This window comes from Anas acuta, chromosome 4, assembly GCF_963932015.1.
Source record: "Anas acuta chromosome 4, bAnaAcu1.1, whole genome shotgun sequence".
NCBI classification, from domain to species: Eukaryota; Metazoa; Chordata; class Aves; order Anseriformes; family Anatidae; genus Anas; species Anas acuta.
Genome location: NC_088982.1, coordinates 52,987,389 through 53,006,481, shown reverse-complemented (window position 1 = coordinate 53,006,481; position 19,093 = coordinate 52,987,389). Strand labels below are relative to the sequence as shown.

General features: G+C 34.7%; 1 protein-coding gene across 1 annotated transcript in view; it reads left to right on the top strand.

The window, feature by feature from the left end:
• VEGFC (vascular endothelial growth factor C) overlaps window positions 1-18,865 on the top strand; it is a 74,219-nt gene extending 55,354 nt beyond the window's left edge. The window contains 4 exon segments of the mRNA XM_068681261.1: window positions 8,685-8,836; window positions 12,666-12,775; window positions 13,222-13,552; window positions 18,156-18,865. Coding sequence (XP_068537362.1) covers window positions 8,685-8,836; window positions 12,666-12,775; window positions 13,222-13,552; window positions 18,156-18,270 — 708 coding nt within the window. The 3' untranslated portion in view covers window positions 18,271-18,865.
• The last annotated feature ends 228 nt before the right edge of the window (window positions 18,866-19,093 follow it).

Below are 19,093 nucleotides of genomic sequence, written 5' to 3'. Positions count from 1 at the left end.
CTATTGGAAGAAAATTGATTCAAATATAAGAAGATAGAATAAGGAACCCTAGCATGCTAAACATTTATGAAATCATTTATGAAGTCTTCTATGTGGTGGTCTGTGGTACCACACAGTTCTGCCCTGCAAGCTCTTGCAAGAGGAATAAAGAAATAATGAGGTTGAAAAGAAAAGGGGACTGATGCACTTAGCATCACAGTAATTGCAGAGTGCCAAAGGCCATTTGGGTTGGATGGAACAAGTCAGGACCACCTTTGCAATGTCTCCTCTGACTGTACTTCTCACTCGAGAAGCACAGCACAGAGCATATGCGCTGAACTTAAAGAATTTTAAAAAATTACAAGTAAAAAAATGAAAATTCAGGAAAAAAATGGTTTGATAATTGCATGTGTGATTCTGTAAGGGATCTAATTATCCTCTTACCTTTTTATTAGTCTGAAAAGTTCTTTAATTGCATACCTGTCTGTACCAGGAGGCAGAAAATATAAGCATAAGCAGCTGACATTCAGGTCTGTAGGACAAGTTTTTTAGTTTTGGCTGGTGCAGTGGAATGAATGATAACTATTTAGCCTAAAATATACCTGATTATAGGTTGTGTCTGAGGTAGAGAAATTTGCCATTGAAATTACAGGTCTCCTACTGTGGAGGAGAAAAAATCAAAACAGCCTTTTCAAACCTTTTAAAGTACATGTATGTTATGTATTTTAGTGTTGTTCTTTGTGAATAAAATGCAGTTTCATATTACACATATTCTATAATTAAGACATTATGAGTTCAAGATGACCAGATACCTCTTGTTGACATTGAAAAGTTATAAGAAATATATTAAGAAATGTATTAGATAGTGAACTAACTACTTGACTTTTTTTGCTTCAAATCAGTCCTATGGAGAATTAAAAGTAATTAAATGCCCAGAGATTTGTAAAAATATTTATGGACTATAGCGATAGACTCGAAGCCTGTAATCCAAATGTTCAAAGAAAAATTATCTTTCTTTGTTTTTGAAGATGAGCATTTCATGTTTGGCTAGGTTGAAAGATTTATGATGGGGAAGATACTATATTCAAAGTATCATCTGTAGATAGATTTGTGTATACTCATTTATGAGAAAGGTTATCATTTTCTCTTTCTGTTCCTGTTTTCCGTTTAGTGTTGTGCTCAGATGAATTTAGTCAAAAAATCAGTCTTGAAAGATGATCTTCAGATTCTGTTTTTATTAATGCAAAATGATAGCTGTAGAAGTCTGTAAAAATACAGTACATAAAAATCTTACTTTTCTATAAATACAAATATCCAGTGATAAATTTGTAAATGTCTTGCAGGGATAACAAAATCAGTCACAACTGGTGAATTTAGCGAATAGAAGATGTATCAGGTTTTGGTCTAAATTTAAAGACTATTCCTTGTTTGTTTGTGGGGTTTTTTTTGTTTGTTTGTTTATTTGCTTGTTTTAATTAACATGAGAAAGCCAGCATTGATAAAAGTATAGAACCTGTTTGTGTGTTCCTACACAGAAAAAAATAAATCATCTAAATTGCAAAAACAGGTGTATATAGTTACTGAGGGAAACTATTGTACAGAAATTTACCTAGAAATATTTATAGAATCAAGTTCTATAAAGTGCACATTATCATGTGTCAGGGTGAGAGACATGGACCTGTTTAGCTTGGAAAAGAGAAGACCAAGGGGAGACCTCATCAATGTGTATAAATATCTGAGGGGAGGGTGTCACAGGATGGAGGCAGTGTCTTTTGAGTTGTGCCCAGTGAGAGGACGAGAGGCAATGGGCACAAACTGAAGCACAGGAAGTTCTGGCTGAATATGAGAGGGCACTTCTTTACTGTGACAGAGCACTGGGGCAGGTTGCCCCAGGTTGTGGAGTCTCCTTCTCTGGAGATATCAAAATCTTCCTGGATGCCATGCTATTCAATGTGCTGTAGGGGATCCTGCTCGACAGGGGGTTGGACTAGATGACCTTCAGAGGTCCCTTCCAACCTTCGCCATTCTGTGATTCTGTAGAAAGTAAAGCTTTTTTTTTTTTTTTTTCAATATAAAACAACAGTCTCGTAGCTGACTTTCACAGTAGCCTGTTTGATAATTAACACTTCTGTTATTAAGCATAGTCCTAATGCTTTGAAAAGTAAATGTAAAAATGACCATTAGTATCTGAAGAGACTTTGATAAAAAAAAAAAAAAAAAGATGGTACCTGAAGAAGAATCAGCTTTAAGATCTAGAGTATATTTAGCAGATACATGAGATCTGATGATAACTTAACATGTGTTGTTGATCAATAATTAAATCACATTTTCTTATACTATAGGCATGGAAAAAGTTGTGATGGAAATACAACTCTCTCATTCTAAATATAGGAAATATTTTTTCTATTCAGTATGTATGTTCTGTACAAGGAGAAAGAATATCAAGTAATCTCGATAATGGTCAGTAGAAACTACAGAAAATATGTATTCTTAAAAAAAAGTCCTGCAACCAAAGCTTTTTGAAAATCCACATAGTATCAATTACTACGATGATTTTGGCACAAAATTCTTGCTTTAATAACACTATAGTTTTTACTCAAAAGTGGATGATCTTCTTCCAATTTACTGTGCAAGGCTCTTCAATCTTTTTGTGACACAAAAAAAAAAAAAAAGGAAAAAAACATCAGAGTCACACACTATCATGTTCAATGGTAAACAAATATAGTTTAAGCAGCCTAGTGTTAGGAGTACCCAGTTTACCCCATTGGGTAAATCACCCCATTAGGTAATTACTCTATTGTCATTCTCAGCCTAACTTTGCTATTCTTTAATCACAGGTGATGTTGTCTGTGCCAGACACTTGATGCGTTGTTTTTACTTTCTTGGTTTTTGCTTTAAAACTTCAGCAAAAGTGGTGGTTCTGCTGCTTCTTAGACCAGAATGAGAGAGAATCATAGAATCATTCTGGTTGGAAAAGACCTCAAAGATCATCTAGTCCAACCTTTAACCTAGTACTAAAGTCCACCGCTAAACCATGCTGCTATGTTGTACATCTACACTTTTCTTGAAGATCTTGAGGTAAGGTAACTGAACTGATTCTCTGGGCAGCCTATTCCATTGCGGCACAACTCTTTCAGTAAAGAAATTTCCCTAATATCCAACCCAAACATCCCCTAATGCAACTTGAGGCCATTTTCCCTCATCACTTGGTGTTTGGAAGAAGAACCTGATTACCCACCTCGCTACAACCTCCTTTAAGGTAGTTGTAAAGTACTCATAGAACCTGTTTTCTAGATCCTTCACCTTCACCAGCTTCATTGCCCTTCTTTGGACACACTCCAGCACCTCGATGTCCTTCTTGTAGTTGAGGTGTCAGCATAAAATGAAACTTAAAGAAAATTAAAGGGGCCAACAAAATAAAATTATTTTTTTTTCTCTGAAAAAGTTGTAATGTTTCCTGGCTTTAGGCAAAGTATATGATGATTGTTAATTTGTAGCAGGAATATGTGTTTTGTTATCTTCAGGACAATCTGCATGCTCTTAGGCCTGAAAAAATACCTTTTTTTTTTTTTTTTTTTTTTTTTTTAAGACCTAGGAAAGGCATGAAAATGGAGAGTTGGAATTATTTGTGACTAGAGCACTTCATAACTTTGAGTTGAACAACTATGCAGTTTCAGATATAGACACCTAAATCATATTTTTTTAGGGAGAACCTGTCATTAATACATCTATCTTTATCATGGTGGGAGGGATGGAACCTGGCTGATTCAGAAGGAGCTGGGACAAGATTTGCATGTGCTAAGAATTATATTAAGGAGACCAAAACCAGGGAAGGGCATTGAGCTTTGCAGGCTGGCTGGCTGGCTGAAAGAAAAGCTATGTTTGGGATGAAGTGAGGGGAGGCTGGCATGGAGAATCATACTGGGTATAGACCTAAGGAAACAAGGGCTGAACACAGTGCTTTGTAGAGGAATACTGGGAGGGGTGAGAAAGACTGGAAGACCTGCAGGCTAGTTGTCTGTTGCAAAACAGCCTTAGACTGGCTGAATGGAATGTGCTCAGTTCCTGTGAAATGCATTAACTCTGTATGTTTTATAGCTGTTCTTCCATTGTGTCGAGATTCCATTAGTATTTGTGATATACTGATATATACAGTATGTTATTTATATATGTTGACAGTATTAGCTCATGTGGAAGAGGCTGCAACAGAGCTTTAACTGTAATTATTTTTTTCATGTTAAATATAAATATATATAAAATACTCTTTAGTTATCACGTATTGCTGTGGTGGTTGTTTTCCATTGGTTTCCTGACCTTAATGTAGTGTTGGTAGCATGTAAATACAGAACAGCATGGGAAAGTTGAGTCTAATTTTTTCTTTTAAATTATGAGTATTTGCCTCTAACTTTAGTAATACTCATTGCACGTACTTTAATTTGCTGTTAAATGTACTATAATTATTCACATTTTTCTCAAAACTTTGAGCCATAAAAGCTCTCCACCTTGAAAAAAAAAACACTACCCTAATACCTCCTACCATCAGATTTCATGTTCTTCAGGAGATTGAAGCTCATTCTTTGCAGCCTTTCATCCTGAGTATCTGTCTTTACGCAACAGCCCCTGAAGAACTGACCTGGTGGAAATGTCTTTCCCCTTATTGTCTGTAGCATGAATTAGCCTGATTTTTACTATCATTTGAAGCTGAGAAGGAAGGGCAGATTTGGGCCTTTAAGAATACAGTGAAACCAATCCTCTACTGAATGGGGCAGTCAGACAGAAATATTAACCATCTGCTGGCTTGAGAGGAGGTACCCACAGCAACAGTAGACACCCAGCAATGGTGCCAGCAAAGAAGGCAGTCAAGAACCAGCATCCTGCTCAGATGCTGTGGTACATTTCTTATACAACAGTCCTTTCTGGATATTGACATTTGGCTATTAGGTATTGTTAAATATGGCCTGTAGTTGACAACAGCTGTTTAAACATATTGCTCTATTGGATGAAGAAGATTAGGAAGAAATAAATTAGAGATACTAACAAAACCAGAAAGCATTACATAAGGTCAGATCTTACCTAACTTGAAGTGATTTATTGACATAATAATTCAAACTCTGTGTATGTATATTCACTTTCACTTAAATAACTTAATTGGATTTAGAGATGCTGCTATCAGTTGAGAGCAAAGCATTTTTTTTTAGAATGGATCCTATTTCAAAATGCCAGAGATTACTTAAGCAGAATTATTCGGAGTTATATAATACATTTTCTGTAGCAGATTACTTTTCAATAATGTATTTCTTGTGAAATCACTTCTTGATATATTTTGCGTTATCAGAAGAGAAGAATAAATATCTCCTTTTCCAGAATGCATCAGAATATAGTATCCTAATAGCATGTGCAGACATGCTAAAATATAATACTAAATATAATGTGTTATAATCTCTAACATAAATAGGTGAGTTTGGGTTATTGGCTTTATTTGTAAGCAGTAGCTGCAAGCGGGTGATGTAAAATATGCTGTTAACAGAATTTTATTTAACAAATTGAAGGTTATTCTATGAGAACAGGGAAACTAGTTTACCTTTCCATTGCTGAACTAGGGTACTTTGTACTGTACTACTGAATGGTAATAGTTGTTAGCAATATTCACATCTAAACTGATACCTTTCACAGTTTAAATGGAAGGATAAATGTAGATGAAGAAAATTCATGCCCACCCTCTTTTCAGCTCACAATTGGGAAGTCTTAGAATTTTTAATGAAATTTCTCGTAGTGTACTCCAGAAGCCCAACATGTGCTTGGGGATTGTAGCAGTGGTCCTACACTGCCATCTCCAGTGGTCTGGAGTCTGTTACACTTAGCAGCATGGCAGACTGATGTATTCCTAGAGCAAAGGAAGAACAGACCATGCTCTTTTTTCAAGAAGCTGCAGTTTGGTCCATGCAAAGAATCATGTTTATCTTCAGCTGCTAAATTTTATTATTTCTCCCTAGAACTAGTGGGTTTTAGTGGATTTTTACTTCAGCTTTGAAAAAGCAAATTCATGTTGTCATAGGAGAACAGAGAAAGCAGAAGATTCTCTTTATATGTGTAATATTGTAATTAAGTGCATATTCTTTGTCCAGCCCTAGTGTTTGATCTGCCCTTTGGTTCATATGTGTATTAAAAATCTTTTTTACAAGATATTTAATACATTATAAAGTCCTTTGCTTCTGTAAGTTCTTAGGTGCCCTTTTTTTTTAAGGAGGCCTTAATGGCTGTACTGTCCTTCCAAAAGCACAAATTGTTTAAAAAAGTATATAAAATGGAATTCTTGCATACGTAGGTGACTTTGACTTTTGCCAACTCTTTAGAGATCAGGATTTAAAAAACAGATAGCCAAAAACCTCAGCATGTATTTTCTCAAATGTGTACTGTATATAGAAGTGAAAGCTATTTTTCATAAATGTGGTCCTTTCTCTCTTTACACCCTCCTCTCCGATTTCTTTGTGTGTGTGTTAATACCAAACCTATGATGGTCTTCAAATAGATTGGTATTTTTAAGAGAAATAAATAGGTACATAAATTTATTTTCATATAAAAAAAATATTAGTATGAAAAGACTGTGTTATGATTATTGCTCTCTTTGGATGAGACGTTGGTGAGAATGCCTTTTGTGATTAATTTAAAAACTTTTATAACAGATGAGGGTAAAGGAGACAATATTGATTTGTAAGCCAACAAGGATTATAAGAATAATAAAAAGTTGATAAAATTTCTCTTTCCAGAAATCTATATTGAACTTAGTGAAAAGCCTGGAAGTTTGCCTGGTGATAGTTATGTTTAAGAGAGGCAGACACTGATTTTGCATTCATTTTATTAGTACCAAACTTTAAACTAGGAGTGGACTTGTGCCTTTATAACGACCCCAAAATTTAATAAGGGTTATTTATTTTGCAACGGGAACAGGAATCCAAATGTTAATATTCTTTGTTGAGAAGCCTCTTTGTCAAGATAAACTCTTTCCATGGTAGCTCCATAAATGGAGAGCTTTTTTCCATCAGTACTATTTTCTGTTTGTTTTTTCCTTGTACAGAAGCAAAGATATATCATTTTGCATTTTTAGATTCTATTGGGAAAAAAAAAAAAAAAACTAATATAAAGGATTTAGTACTTCTTGCAGGAAAGCTAATACTCTGTAACAGAATAAGATGCAAATATAGTACTTTTGCCAACTCAATTCTTTTATGATGACACTCACAACATTAAACTTTTTTAAAGATACAGTCACTCAATGCTTCCAAAATTCGTTTTGTAAAATAGATATTTGTCAGAGTTGAAAGCCCTTCACAAAGTTTAGGTTTAAGTTGCCTAATTTAGGTACGGCAATGATATGAACTTTATCGTGGGCTGTGCAAGCACCCCTTTACCTTGCGGGTCCTTGGTGAATACACCCCATACAGCTGTACCTGCATGCTTATTAGCACCCAGGCTCACTTGTGTACTCCTATGTAAGATTTTGTGTTCAAGACATCCTGAATATGTACTTTGCATCTTGAGTAATTTAAAATGATCAGTGTTTTAATTACATTTGCAAGCTTCCTATATGCCATACTATAAAGTTATTGACTGTAAAGAAAAAAAAAAGCATAAAATATATTATAAAAACACATTGCAGATTCCAGCTAAAAATTAATTATCAACTGAAACTGGACAAATAACTAAAGACCATATTTTTAAAGGCCCCAGACTATTCAGAAATATTCTTAAATGCATTTGGAAATGTGACTGCACACCTAAAAGTCAACAGTGTGCTATTGTATTAAATATACCACCAAAAATATTTTTTAAGACTTTGACCTAAAGTATTTGTCCTAACTTTTCAGTAAACTATTGAGATTTTAGTTTTGAAATTTTCTTAATTTCTTAAAATTAGATGACCTGAATTAAATAATGAAATGTGTCTGGGTGGTTTTCTGTTATCCCATGTTGAGTTTTTCCACAAGGCATCACTGAAGTTATCTTCTTTGACTCACTGAATTACAGTTCCCACTAAAATTAGGCTTTTGTTCATTTGCATACATTAATATTTCATTAAAATATATCATTTCTTAATATTCTGGAAATATATTCTTAGTACAAGATGCATTCTGTTAGGGTGACCATATAATTTTCACTGATATAAATACTAGAAAGTCAAAAATATGGTATGTGTATCTCAAACTCATTTATATGAAAATGTTTTGATCTAAATATGTTGCTGTTTTATACAAGCTCTGTAATTTTTCAACTGATGTATTATGTCATAGCTGATCCCCTTTTTAAATTATTATCGTTTTCCAAATTTTTGAAGAATCTTTCAAATACTATGTTTTGGATATTAAAAAGGCTGCCAATTTGAAGTAATTTCCTCTAGAAGAATGAGTTCTTCATAAATTTTAATCTTTTAACATCTTTGATTTGAATGTCATAGTAAGCAAACTGGCATATAACAGGATTTAACACTAAAAATGTTAAGTGTTATGACATAGATACTGTATTCTTTTTTTTTTTACTTAGTAATTATTTAGCAGTATCATTGAATATTGAACTGAATGATAGTGGAGAACAAAAACCGAAGCTTAAATTCCCTATGGCGTTTTGTCTATGTCATTATATTATCTTTAGTTATACTGTTACCGGTCTATAAAAAAGTTCTTTTCTTCTCTTTGCTTTCCCTTCTGTAGTTGTTTGAAATTACAGTGCCTCTTTCTCATGGCCCCAAACCTGTAACCGTCAGTTTTGCCAATCACACGTCCTGCCGATGCATGTCTAAGTTGGATGTTTACAGACAAGTTCATTCTATCATAAGACGTTCCTTGCCAGCAACACAAACCCAGTAAGTATGAGACTTGTCTTTCCTTTCACCTTACAAGCAAGCATACGTAATTAAATTTAAAATATTGCTGGAAGCTTTCACAGTTAAGATAGGTGACCTTGTATACATCAGTAATAGCAGAATACATTTTGCAAAGGAGCTAATGGTGGTTTACATGGAAAGAACATTACTAAAGTAATTAACACAGTACCTTTCTACCCAGTGGGTAAACTGGGAATAGGTCACTAATAAAAAGTGAAGAAAAAAAAATTATAATAGTTGGTTTGTTTGTTTTCCCCCACGGAGGAGCAAAAATGTAGCTAAGGGGAAAAAAAAAAAAAATCAACTTCTTAAAAAAAAATAACACTAAGAAAAGAAAGCTATCAAAAAATACTGACTTTAGAAATAAGGAGCAGGTAATATGTCTCCCTCAAGCTGTATTTTACTGTTAATATAATAAGATTAATAATAATATTTTTTTAAAAGCTGTTAAAAGAAAACTCCTGTCCTTAGGGAATCTTTGACTAAAAATCTTTTTGGACATTTTCATATGCCAGAAGTGAAAACAAAATAGAGCGGAAGGGGGAAGCAGTCCACAAAACTGACAAACTGACATATCAATTTGTTTGAGTAGTTCATAGGCTTGGTGATTTTGTAAGGAAAAACTCACAAAAGTATTAGCACTGAAGTAATTGTCATTAAAACACTTGAAGAACTTACTACCATTAATTCACAGGACTGAGTGGTGATTTCATGGTGCATACATATTTAGTAGGACAAAAATACTTAACAGGCTACTAGTTGCTTTATAGACGATGAATGACTAAAACCTGAACTGGAATCAATTATATACATTTTTAATAAGATGAGTGAATAGTTTAAAACACCCATAGAAGCAAGCTAGGTCTTTCTCTTTTCATTTGTTCATTCAGTTAAAATGTGAATGTTAAATGTTTTTATCAAAATGTGGATCATAAACAGTGGATTAGAAAAATATTAGGGAATAAATCTATTTATAGTTTGATTGCATAATTAATGGATTGTAAAAAGTCAAAATCTGAGAGTCAATAATGAAGACAAATTATACTGACTGTTGGCAGCTTCTCAGTATCTAAGATTACAATTACTATTACAGGAGTTTATTCTGTGCATGAAAGAGCTACCTATATTTAAAGGGAAGTAAGCATGGACATACCAGACTTTGGCCAGCTGACTGTCCTGCAGTAGTATACTGTAGTAGAACACACTATATAGTAGCATTCTGTAGTAGTAGAACACACACAGGCCTTGCCTACTGTTAAATATTATCTTTACTTTCATTTCCAGAATCTTGAGGCACTCAGGCTCATTGGTTTTTGTGTTTTGTTTTTGTTTGTTTGTTTTTCATATTTTCATTTTAGAAATCATTGCTTTTAAACTTAAAGCCATTTATATGTTGCTGATGACTGCCTGGATTCTTTTCAGAATCCCACTGTTTTCTGTGTTTTGTTGGTGTTGTTTTTAATTTACATTCTTGTCACAGTGGTAGATCTGAAAGTGTGCATGTATTTCTGCACCTCTCATTTTAACAGAAGTACAATAATAATATGCATATTATTTATGCATATTAATGTATATGTATTAATGGAAAGAAAAGCCTAAGAGTGTAAATTCTGGTTTTAGGGTAGTAAACTTAGCATCTAGTAGGAATTGAAGGCTGGACTGTGCCATGATGCACATGTTAGAAAGAGGAAAATAACTTGTAAGACATAACATAAACAGTTGCGCTTTTTTGTATAAAATATATTTTCTGCACAACTTTATCATGCGAATTAAGGTCCAGGTCTTTGCCTGTTCTCCCACTTTGCTCTGTTTATTTAATTTTAATAAGTAGTAGCTAGCACTACATACCTGTGGGGCTGAGGCATGTCAGTTCATGCTAACCAATGTTTCCGAATACCTTCTGGATTAATGGCATCTTAATCTGTACCCTTCTCTGTCTGTATAGAATTTCATCAAGATGTGCTACTCAGTTAGAAAATTGTTACTTTATTTTAGGAGCTTGGTGATTTTGGAGGAGCAGGAGGGGAGGGCATGCTCTTTATATATCATGGTCTATATATATCATTCAGATTCGAGTCTCTGTGATGACCGTTTTTTTCCATGGTAGTGTAAATAGGTACTTACAGAGCTGACAGGCATATTTTATATGTGGTTTGTGTGCATGCTGTACACATTAAATGTTTCTCCCTCCTGTGCATCATCTGTCTTGACAATGACAGGTAATGACTTAGCATGCTTTTTTATTTTATTGTTTTATTTTGTTTTATTTTATTTTGAGTTGATAATGGTTAGGAAAGAAGGTAGTGATTTTTTTTTTCAAAGTGTTTTTCCTCTGATTTTTAAGCCTTCTTAACTTTCCAAAAAAGTTATAATAAGATTTTAAAATTTGAGCCATGTCCCCCAGTAATTTGCTGTCCCAGCAGCCAAAGAATTTCTAAGGAAAGTAGTTGCAGTTTGTTTTGCTAGTTGTTTCCAATCTTGATGTTGAAATACATACGGTTCTCTTCAAATTCTTCGTTTTCATATCAGCATCGTCTTATTATGGTTCATGTGTTCTTGGTGTTTTCACACAGTGTCACCCTTCTGACAATTGCCTTCTCTGCTCCAGGTGTGATTTGGGGCGGGGGGGTTAACAGAATACAATTACATGCCTGTACATTCTCAAGCTGCAACAGGAGACAGGCAAAAAGGCATATATGCCAAGTGAAGGAGCAAGAATGAGATCATTAGCGGAATGAAATCAGAAAACACCAGCTTGATAAAACAGGAGGTGTTACAGGGTGATGTTGAACTAGAGGCAAAGAGTTGTTTAATGTGGTTGAATGATAATCAAGGAAGAATGTCCTAGCACCTGCATTTTTGAATGTGTGAGTAATGCTGCTGCTCTCAGGGAAATGAGAAAGTGCCTAAAATGGGTAATGTATGAGCTGTCTTAACACATGAGAATTTTAGAAATACTCTAGACACAATGAATTAACGACACAGCCTGGATGGGTGAAGTTAGGCATGACTCGTTAAAAGTTGTAATGGGCATCTGCGGTGATAAAGAAACTGCAAACAAGGAAGATCAGATAATATATATAAATATTCTCATGTGGTGGACCTACTAGCTGTTTCACATCCTTTAAAGAGATTAGCTACTGTTAGGATTTTTTTTGCTTTCTTTGGCACCACTATGTTGGCTACAAAACTCCAGCAGGTACAGAGCACTAAACTGTTAAATTTTGTATTTTCTTTCATTTCTAAAGTGACTTCATCGCTGCTGAGGTCCAAATCTTCAGAGTCAAGAAAGCTGGCCAAGATTTGAGAGGCTGATGAGAAATAATCAGTTAATGACACACAACTATCATATAAAGGGGAAGAGAATCTGGTTACATTTTAGAAAATTGAGTTTGGTCTACACCATTGATTCAGAAACTGTTATCAACTGTCGTCATGTCCTGCTAAAAAACAAAATAGAAAATTATTCCAGTTGCCACCTATGTGGTATTTGACATGCAAACACTTTTTATACTGCTCTATTTTATATATAAGGCTTCCATTCAAGGGTTAGAAAGTACAAGTATCAGTTTCTAGAAGTTAAAGCTAAAAATTGAAATGTAAGAATGTTTCTTCAGCAAATGGTTGAAGATTCTCCTACTTGGGGGAACCTTAACTAGTAGCAGACTTTGATAGGAGTTAAAAACAAGATCATGAACGAACCTTTGAAAGGCATTTTGTAATGGAGGGAAAAATGCAATCAGCACCTAAAAACAATTTCTTCTTGTTTTCTTATGGCAATAAACCAACTGTATATTTCATTCTATAGGTGTCACATGGCAAACAAGACCTGTCCAAAAAATCATGTCTGGAATAATCAAATTTGCAGATGTTTGGCACAGCATGATTTTGGTTTCTCTTCTCACCTTGGCGATTCTGGTAGGTAGTTTTGCTTAGCAGATTAAATGTAGTTCCATTGTTTGACTTACCTAAAGAAGGTAAAGAAATTAAGAGTTGAGAATTAAATCATAGAATGGCTTGGGTTGGAAAGAGACCTTAAAGACCATCTACTTTCAATCTCCCTGCCATAAGCCAGCATGCCACGCACTAGATTGCCTAGATTGCCACGCACTAGGTTGCCTAGGGCCCCATCCAGTCTGGCCTTGAACACCTCCAGGGATGGGGCATCCACAACTTCTCTGGGCGGCCTAAATGAATTTTTTCTTTATTAGTGGTATTACATAATGTTGCCTGTCTTCTGATTTATGTTTGTTCTCCAGACACCTTGAAAGGTAAGAATTTACTATCATTTCTGCACTTAAAAATATGGGAATAGGATGAAGTAAAATTCTGATACTTGTGTAACTTCTTTGTTGTATTTCCAGACACATCTGATGGATTCCATATTTGTGGACCAAACAAAGAGCTGGATGAAGAAACCTGTCAATGTGTCTGCAAAGGAGGCATGCGGCCCTCAAGCTGTGGACCTCACAAAGAATTAGACAGAGCATCGTGTCAGTGCATGTGCAAAAACAAACTTCTCCCTGCTTCCTGTGGACCCAACAAAGAATTTGATGAAGAGAAGTGCCAGTGTGTATGTAAAAAGACCTGTCCCAAACATCAGCCACTAAATCCTGCAAAATGCATCTGTGAATGTATAGAATCTCCCAATAAATGCTTCTTAAAAGGAAAAAGATTCCATCACCAGACATGCAGGTAAAACATCAGTCTTAATCTCTTTTGGTGTGCCTAAGGTAGAAAATTTGGGGTTGTGTTATTAGCTGTTTTGCTGAATCATTTTGTAGCCATAAATTGTAAGCCTCTCTTAGGTTCAGTTTTATCTTCTATAACTTTTATATCTCAGAGGAAACTACTAGGCAGAATAAATATTCTACAGCGTGCTTAGTTTCTTATATTCTCTTTTACTAGTACTTCATATTAATCTCTTTTCTTTTGATGAAAATTAAATAACATGAAAGAAAGAAAGAGAGAAAGAAAGGAAGATTAAAGTACCACTTATTTTATTTCCAGGAACAAAATTCTTCTTAATTAGATTTCAGAAGTCAGTTCTGGAGATATAATCATTTGTTTTATTTTCCACAATTCTGCATATGCTTCATTTCACTCAGTTGATGCTAAAGATTTATGAGTACACAAAAAGTCTCTTAGCTCTGGGTGATTTCTGTGAAAAGGCAGATCTATGTAATTTTACAGTTATATACACACGTTCATCCTTTAAAATGGGATTTGGCCAGGCAAGAAACTCTGAAATTTATTTATATATCACAGGAGCTTTTCCTTCCATGACTGCTACATCAACAGAGGTAGCAGTCTATATACATACATATTTAAATGTCTAGGTTTTAAGAATCAAACAATATTATTTCTGCCTTATATAATTTTGTTGAGGTAAGTTTTTCTGCAAAGTTAATTTGTTAAAACATAAGACTATGCTATTTGGAGGAGAAGGATCACTTCTATTTATTAATATATCAAAATTATTTATATTGTATTGATTACTCTTAACATTTCCTGAAATGTCCATTCATTGGAAATGGAAAATAGGGAGATTTAAATATCTCTGGTAATTTGTAGTTTATCGAAAGTAAGCCACATGCTTAGTTTTCATAAAACATGTAATTGACAGTTATGTCCACATTAGTTTATCGTTAATTAAGACAACATGTCTAATATCAGGAATGAGAGCTGTGCTGAAGAAAGGAGAACAAAAAAAGATTAACAACTGGCATTATCTGCTTTTCTCTCTTGTGGTTGACATAACAGAGTTTGAATCTCTTTCTTACTTTCAAAGACAATATGATATAAGAAACAGATGGAGAAAAGGAGGCTCAGGGTGCCCTTATTGCTCTCTATAGGTACATTAAAGGAGGCTGTAGAGAGGTGGGGGTTGGTCTATTCTCCCATGTGCCTGGCGACAGGACGAGGAGGAATGGGCTAAAGTTGCACCAGGGGAGTTTGAGGTTGGATGTTAGGAAGAACTTCTTTACCGAAAGTGTTGTTAGACATTAGAACAGGCTGCCCAGAAAAGTGGTGGAGTCGCCACCCCTGGAGGTCTTTAAAAGACGTTTAGATGTAGAGCTTAGGGATATGGTTTAGTGGAGGACTGGTTAGTGTTAGGTCAGAGGTTGGACTAGGTGATTTTGGAGGTCTCTTCCAACCTAGACAATTCTGTGAAGTATCCTATTTATAACTTTTACTTCTTTGTGTGGAAAAGATTTGCATAAAGTGTAACTCTATAGGTCTATAATCAATAGCTCTGTAAACAGTAGACTGTCAAGGGAAATAGAAGATTTGATCTCTTCTCGTTCCTAATAAAGGATTTAGTGTAATTTATTTGCATTTTAGCTTTGTCCACAATCCACAACCTTCTGTAAAAAAGTTAAAGACCTACAACATTGTCTTTCACAAGAAAGATCCCTTCCTGTTATGAGACCAAGTAAATGGAGGTGCTGCTCTATAACTTTGTGATTAATAATAATTTCTTTTAATAATAATAATACTTATTATTATAAATATATAATAATAAGATGATACGATTTCTAATAAGATTAATAATAAGATTTCTAATAATTAGATTTCTAAGACATAGACAGCTGTCCTAGACAGCTCCCTGTGCAGAGAGAGAACAGTGTTACAGATTCTTGTTTGGAAGCACCTAAATGTTTAGAGGCAGAAGTGTTTTAGGTACGATACATAATATTAGAACATGCTCCAGAGGTCAGGGATAAAAACCCATTTACAAAGCACAGGATAGGAGGGAAAAATAAAATAAAATAACACTGAAACTTACTGTCAAGGTGCTACCATCATTAGAAGTAGCATATTTACTTCAGTATCACCTTTGGAGATGTTAGACTCTCCAAAATCTCACACCTGAATTGGATTTTTTATTTTTCTTTTGGTAGCAAAAAATCACAATCACTGACCACAAATAAAAAGTTGCCATTGATTCACCCCAACACTATACATACTGTTGGCACACTCCAGCATGCTCAGATTGTTCTCATCAAAACAGACATCAGCCACATAAGAGCGCCCATAGAATAACTGAATAAACAATATTCAGTCTAAATCTTTGAAATACTCAGTCTGTTGTTCAGCAGTTTCCTAAGAAAGTCACATTTATATAGTTACAATGATTGTGCTACTACTCACTCTGTACCATCACATTAAAACTTGATTTTGGCCAGTTATGGTGTGGCCAGATCACTGGGTGCCTATCTGCAAAGGAATTTAGAGGGAGGAGAGGAGAGGGAATTTTTTGCTCTGTTGAAGTGTCCCAAACAATGATACGACTGCAGGTAACTGGAGTGTGACTGCTGCCAGAACTGAGAGGCTCACTTGGGAGAGATGCTTTATATCATCTCTCAACTGCAAGTTGAGTTGAAGTCCACAGTTCACTAGCAGGCATGACGCCTAAACAAAACAGACTCCACATATTTAATGATGACATGACTGCTTTTCATTTTGTGCAGTGTGTCATAGGGGAGTTTGACTTTGTGTATCATCTTTTCTTCTTTCTTATTTCACTGTACTATCACTCAGTACAGTAAGTAGTCTGCCTGTCTCTGCCGTGAAAGTTAAAAAGACAGAGTTCAGTGCTTCATCCATTGCATCACTAAGGAATATCTTTTTCCCAGTAGAACCCTCTGGCTGATTTGCAGAGTATTAGATCCTTTAGCAAGCATAATAGTAAAGTTTACTTGCTCCCTTGCTTTCTCTCTCTCTAGTGACAATAAGATTTTCATGCCTTTCACCACTGTTTCCAAACGTGATTGGACAAAAGGTCAGTAGGGCTCTGACAGGTTCCTCTGAGCTGTTGGGCTGATCTCAAGTATCTATGTAAAGACTTAGATTAGCACAAAGTAAAGTTACTCTCTTAATTACAGAGACCACACTGGTGAAATAAGCTATGATTAATGACACTGAAAACACTGAACAAGACGTGACTAGTTAATAAATGCCATGTTTGCAGCCTTCCTCGTTCCTTATTGCTTTCTTCATAGCCAAGTTCATTGGTTGAACTAACCAGCTTGAATTAATGTAACTGTAATCCAGACCCCATATCATAAACAAATTATTGCAAAGTGGTAATTTGGTATCCAAAACAAGCATGCGACATACTATCTTATCTGCAACAATAATAAGAGTACCCTCAAGCCTGAAACAAAAATTGCCTAGGGAAAAGGATACTGAAATTGCCTTAGTATAATGTAATGTAATGTCTTTAAACTGAAGTTAGCAATATCACTATTTCACAGACACACAATATTTAAATATAAGTTTTAAGTATAACTCTGTTGAAATTTGAAACATATACTTTTGTCTTTTGACTCATTGCCAGTGTCTGAAAACAAAACAAAACAAAAAAACAGACTTGTACTTTGTCTTCATTATATACCAGAAAGTATTTAGCATTGTTTTTGCAAGGTTATTTTAGGTCAAGTTCTTGTTTTAAAAGAATAAAAAAAAATAAAAAAGGAAAAGGAAGAGGAGTTCAGGGACAACCACAGATATTATCTTTGTATGACTTCTATTTTTCAGTTAAGGAAAAATTTTCCTGCTTTTTAGATACTTGTGCATTATTTTTGTTGAACTTATTTTAATCTAAAAGAGGCTATTTCTGCTCTTTTTCCTGTCAGATTTATCAGAAGTATGCAGGCTATGACCTTACTTTAGAATGCACATAGATGCAATATGAGGTATAGATAGATATAACACTACTGAACTCAGAGAGTGGTGTAGGAATTTGCAGCCTGAAGAAAGTACGTTCTCATTTTGAAGATCAGAGTCACAGAGTAACAAAAATAAACAAATCTCTTATGCCCACTGCATTAAGGTAAGAAACAGTCCTGGGTAGGAAAATGTTACATTTGACAATCAAAAGGACTCCAGGTTGCCACCTCAAACTGGCAGGATACAGTATGCAAGCTCATCACAAGCCAATTTAAATGCAAAAATATTACTGTATTTTCAAAATTAAAAGGGAGAAAAAAAGATGTGATACTGAAGGTTAGACTGCAGTTACAACCTAGCAATACTTTAATTCATGGGTATTTCTTGCAATGAAACTATTTTCCACAACATTCATGATTCTTGCCCTTGTCTTTTGGAATTATCTTGGAAGAATAGGCCAATTTAAAGGGGTTCCCAGAACACAAACAGAAGTCAAAGGATATGTATTCATGGGAATAAAACTTCCCATTGAGCAACAGCAATGTAAATGCACACAGATTTATACTCCAGGTTAATATAAATGATTGTGTTTTATTAATGCCCACTTTTTTCATTTCTTTAGTTGTTACAGACCGCCATGTACAGTTCGAACGAAACGCTGTGATGCTGGATTTTATTTTAGTGAAGAAGTATGCCGCTGTGTACCCACATATTGGAAAAGACCACTTATGAATTAGTGAAGAGAGCACTACTTGCTATTTTGGTGTACATTTTTCCACTAGAACAAAAGAACAACAGAAACTTTGCAAATATTTGGAATTAAATGTTCACCAGAGACCCTGTGGGGCTTTCAGAGACAGATACATTGTGCTTTTCTGAAGATGTGGAAAGCAAATGTAGAAAATAACTGGGGTTCAAGTTTTGTAAAGAACTCAATAAGGACTTATTTTATGCCAATGACCAAACAGCCTAGGTTCTCCTTCTTGTGATTTTTTTAAAGAGATAATGACTATATAATTTATTTCCACTAAAACCATTGTGCAGCATTTCTGTTTATAGCAGTAACAATTGTTAAAGCTCACTGTGATCAATATTTTTATATCATGCAAAGTATGTTTAAAATAAAATGGAAATTGTATTATATAATGCTGAGAACGTTTGATCATCTACCTATAGAAAGGAACTACAATTCAGCTATGTTACTGAAGTCCTAAAAATAGGGAGAAATATGTTAAAAGGAAGTTCTTTTAAGAGAGGAAGACTACAGGCATTTTCTTGAATCTGTTGTATATGTCATTTGAAATATAAGGAGTTATACTTAGTGTTTCATAATCCAGTGATATACTTGTCTTTAGAAGGAAACTAGCAAAGCAAATATAGCTAATAACTAATGAAAACTCTGGAGATCCTGTACCTTGCACAAGGATAAGGACAACAGCAACTGTTCACATTCCACTATGTACACCCTTCATTTCATTTCTTGTTAGCATTCCTAAAGAATAATATAAAACCATGATCTGTTGAAGGTTAGTAGTGTGAAAGTAGAAACACCAGCTATGC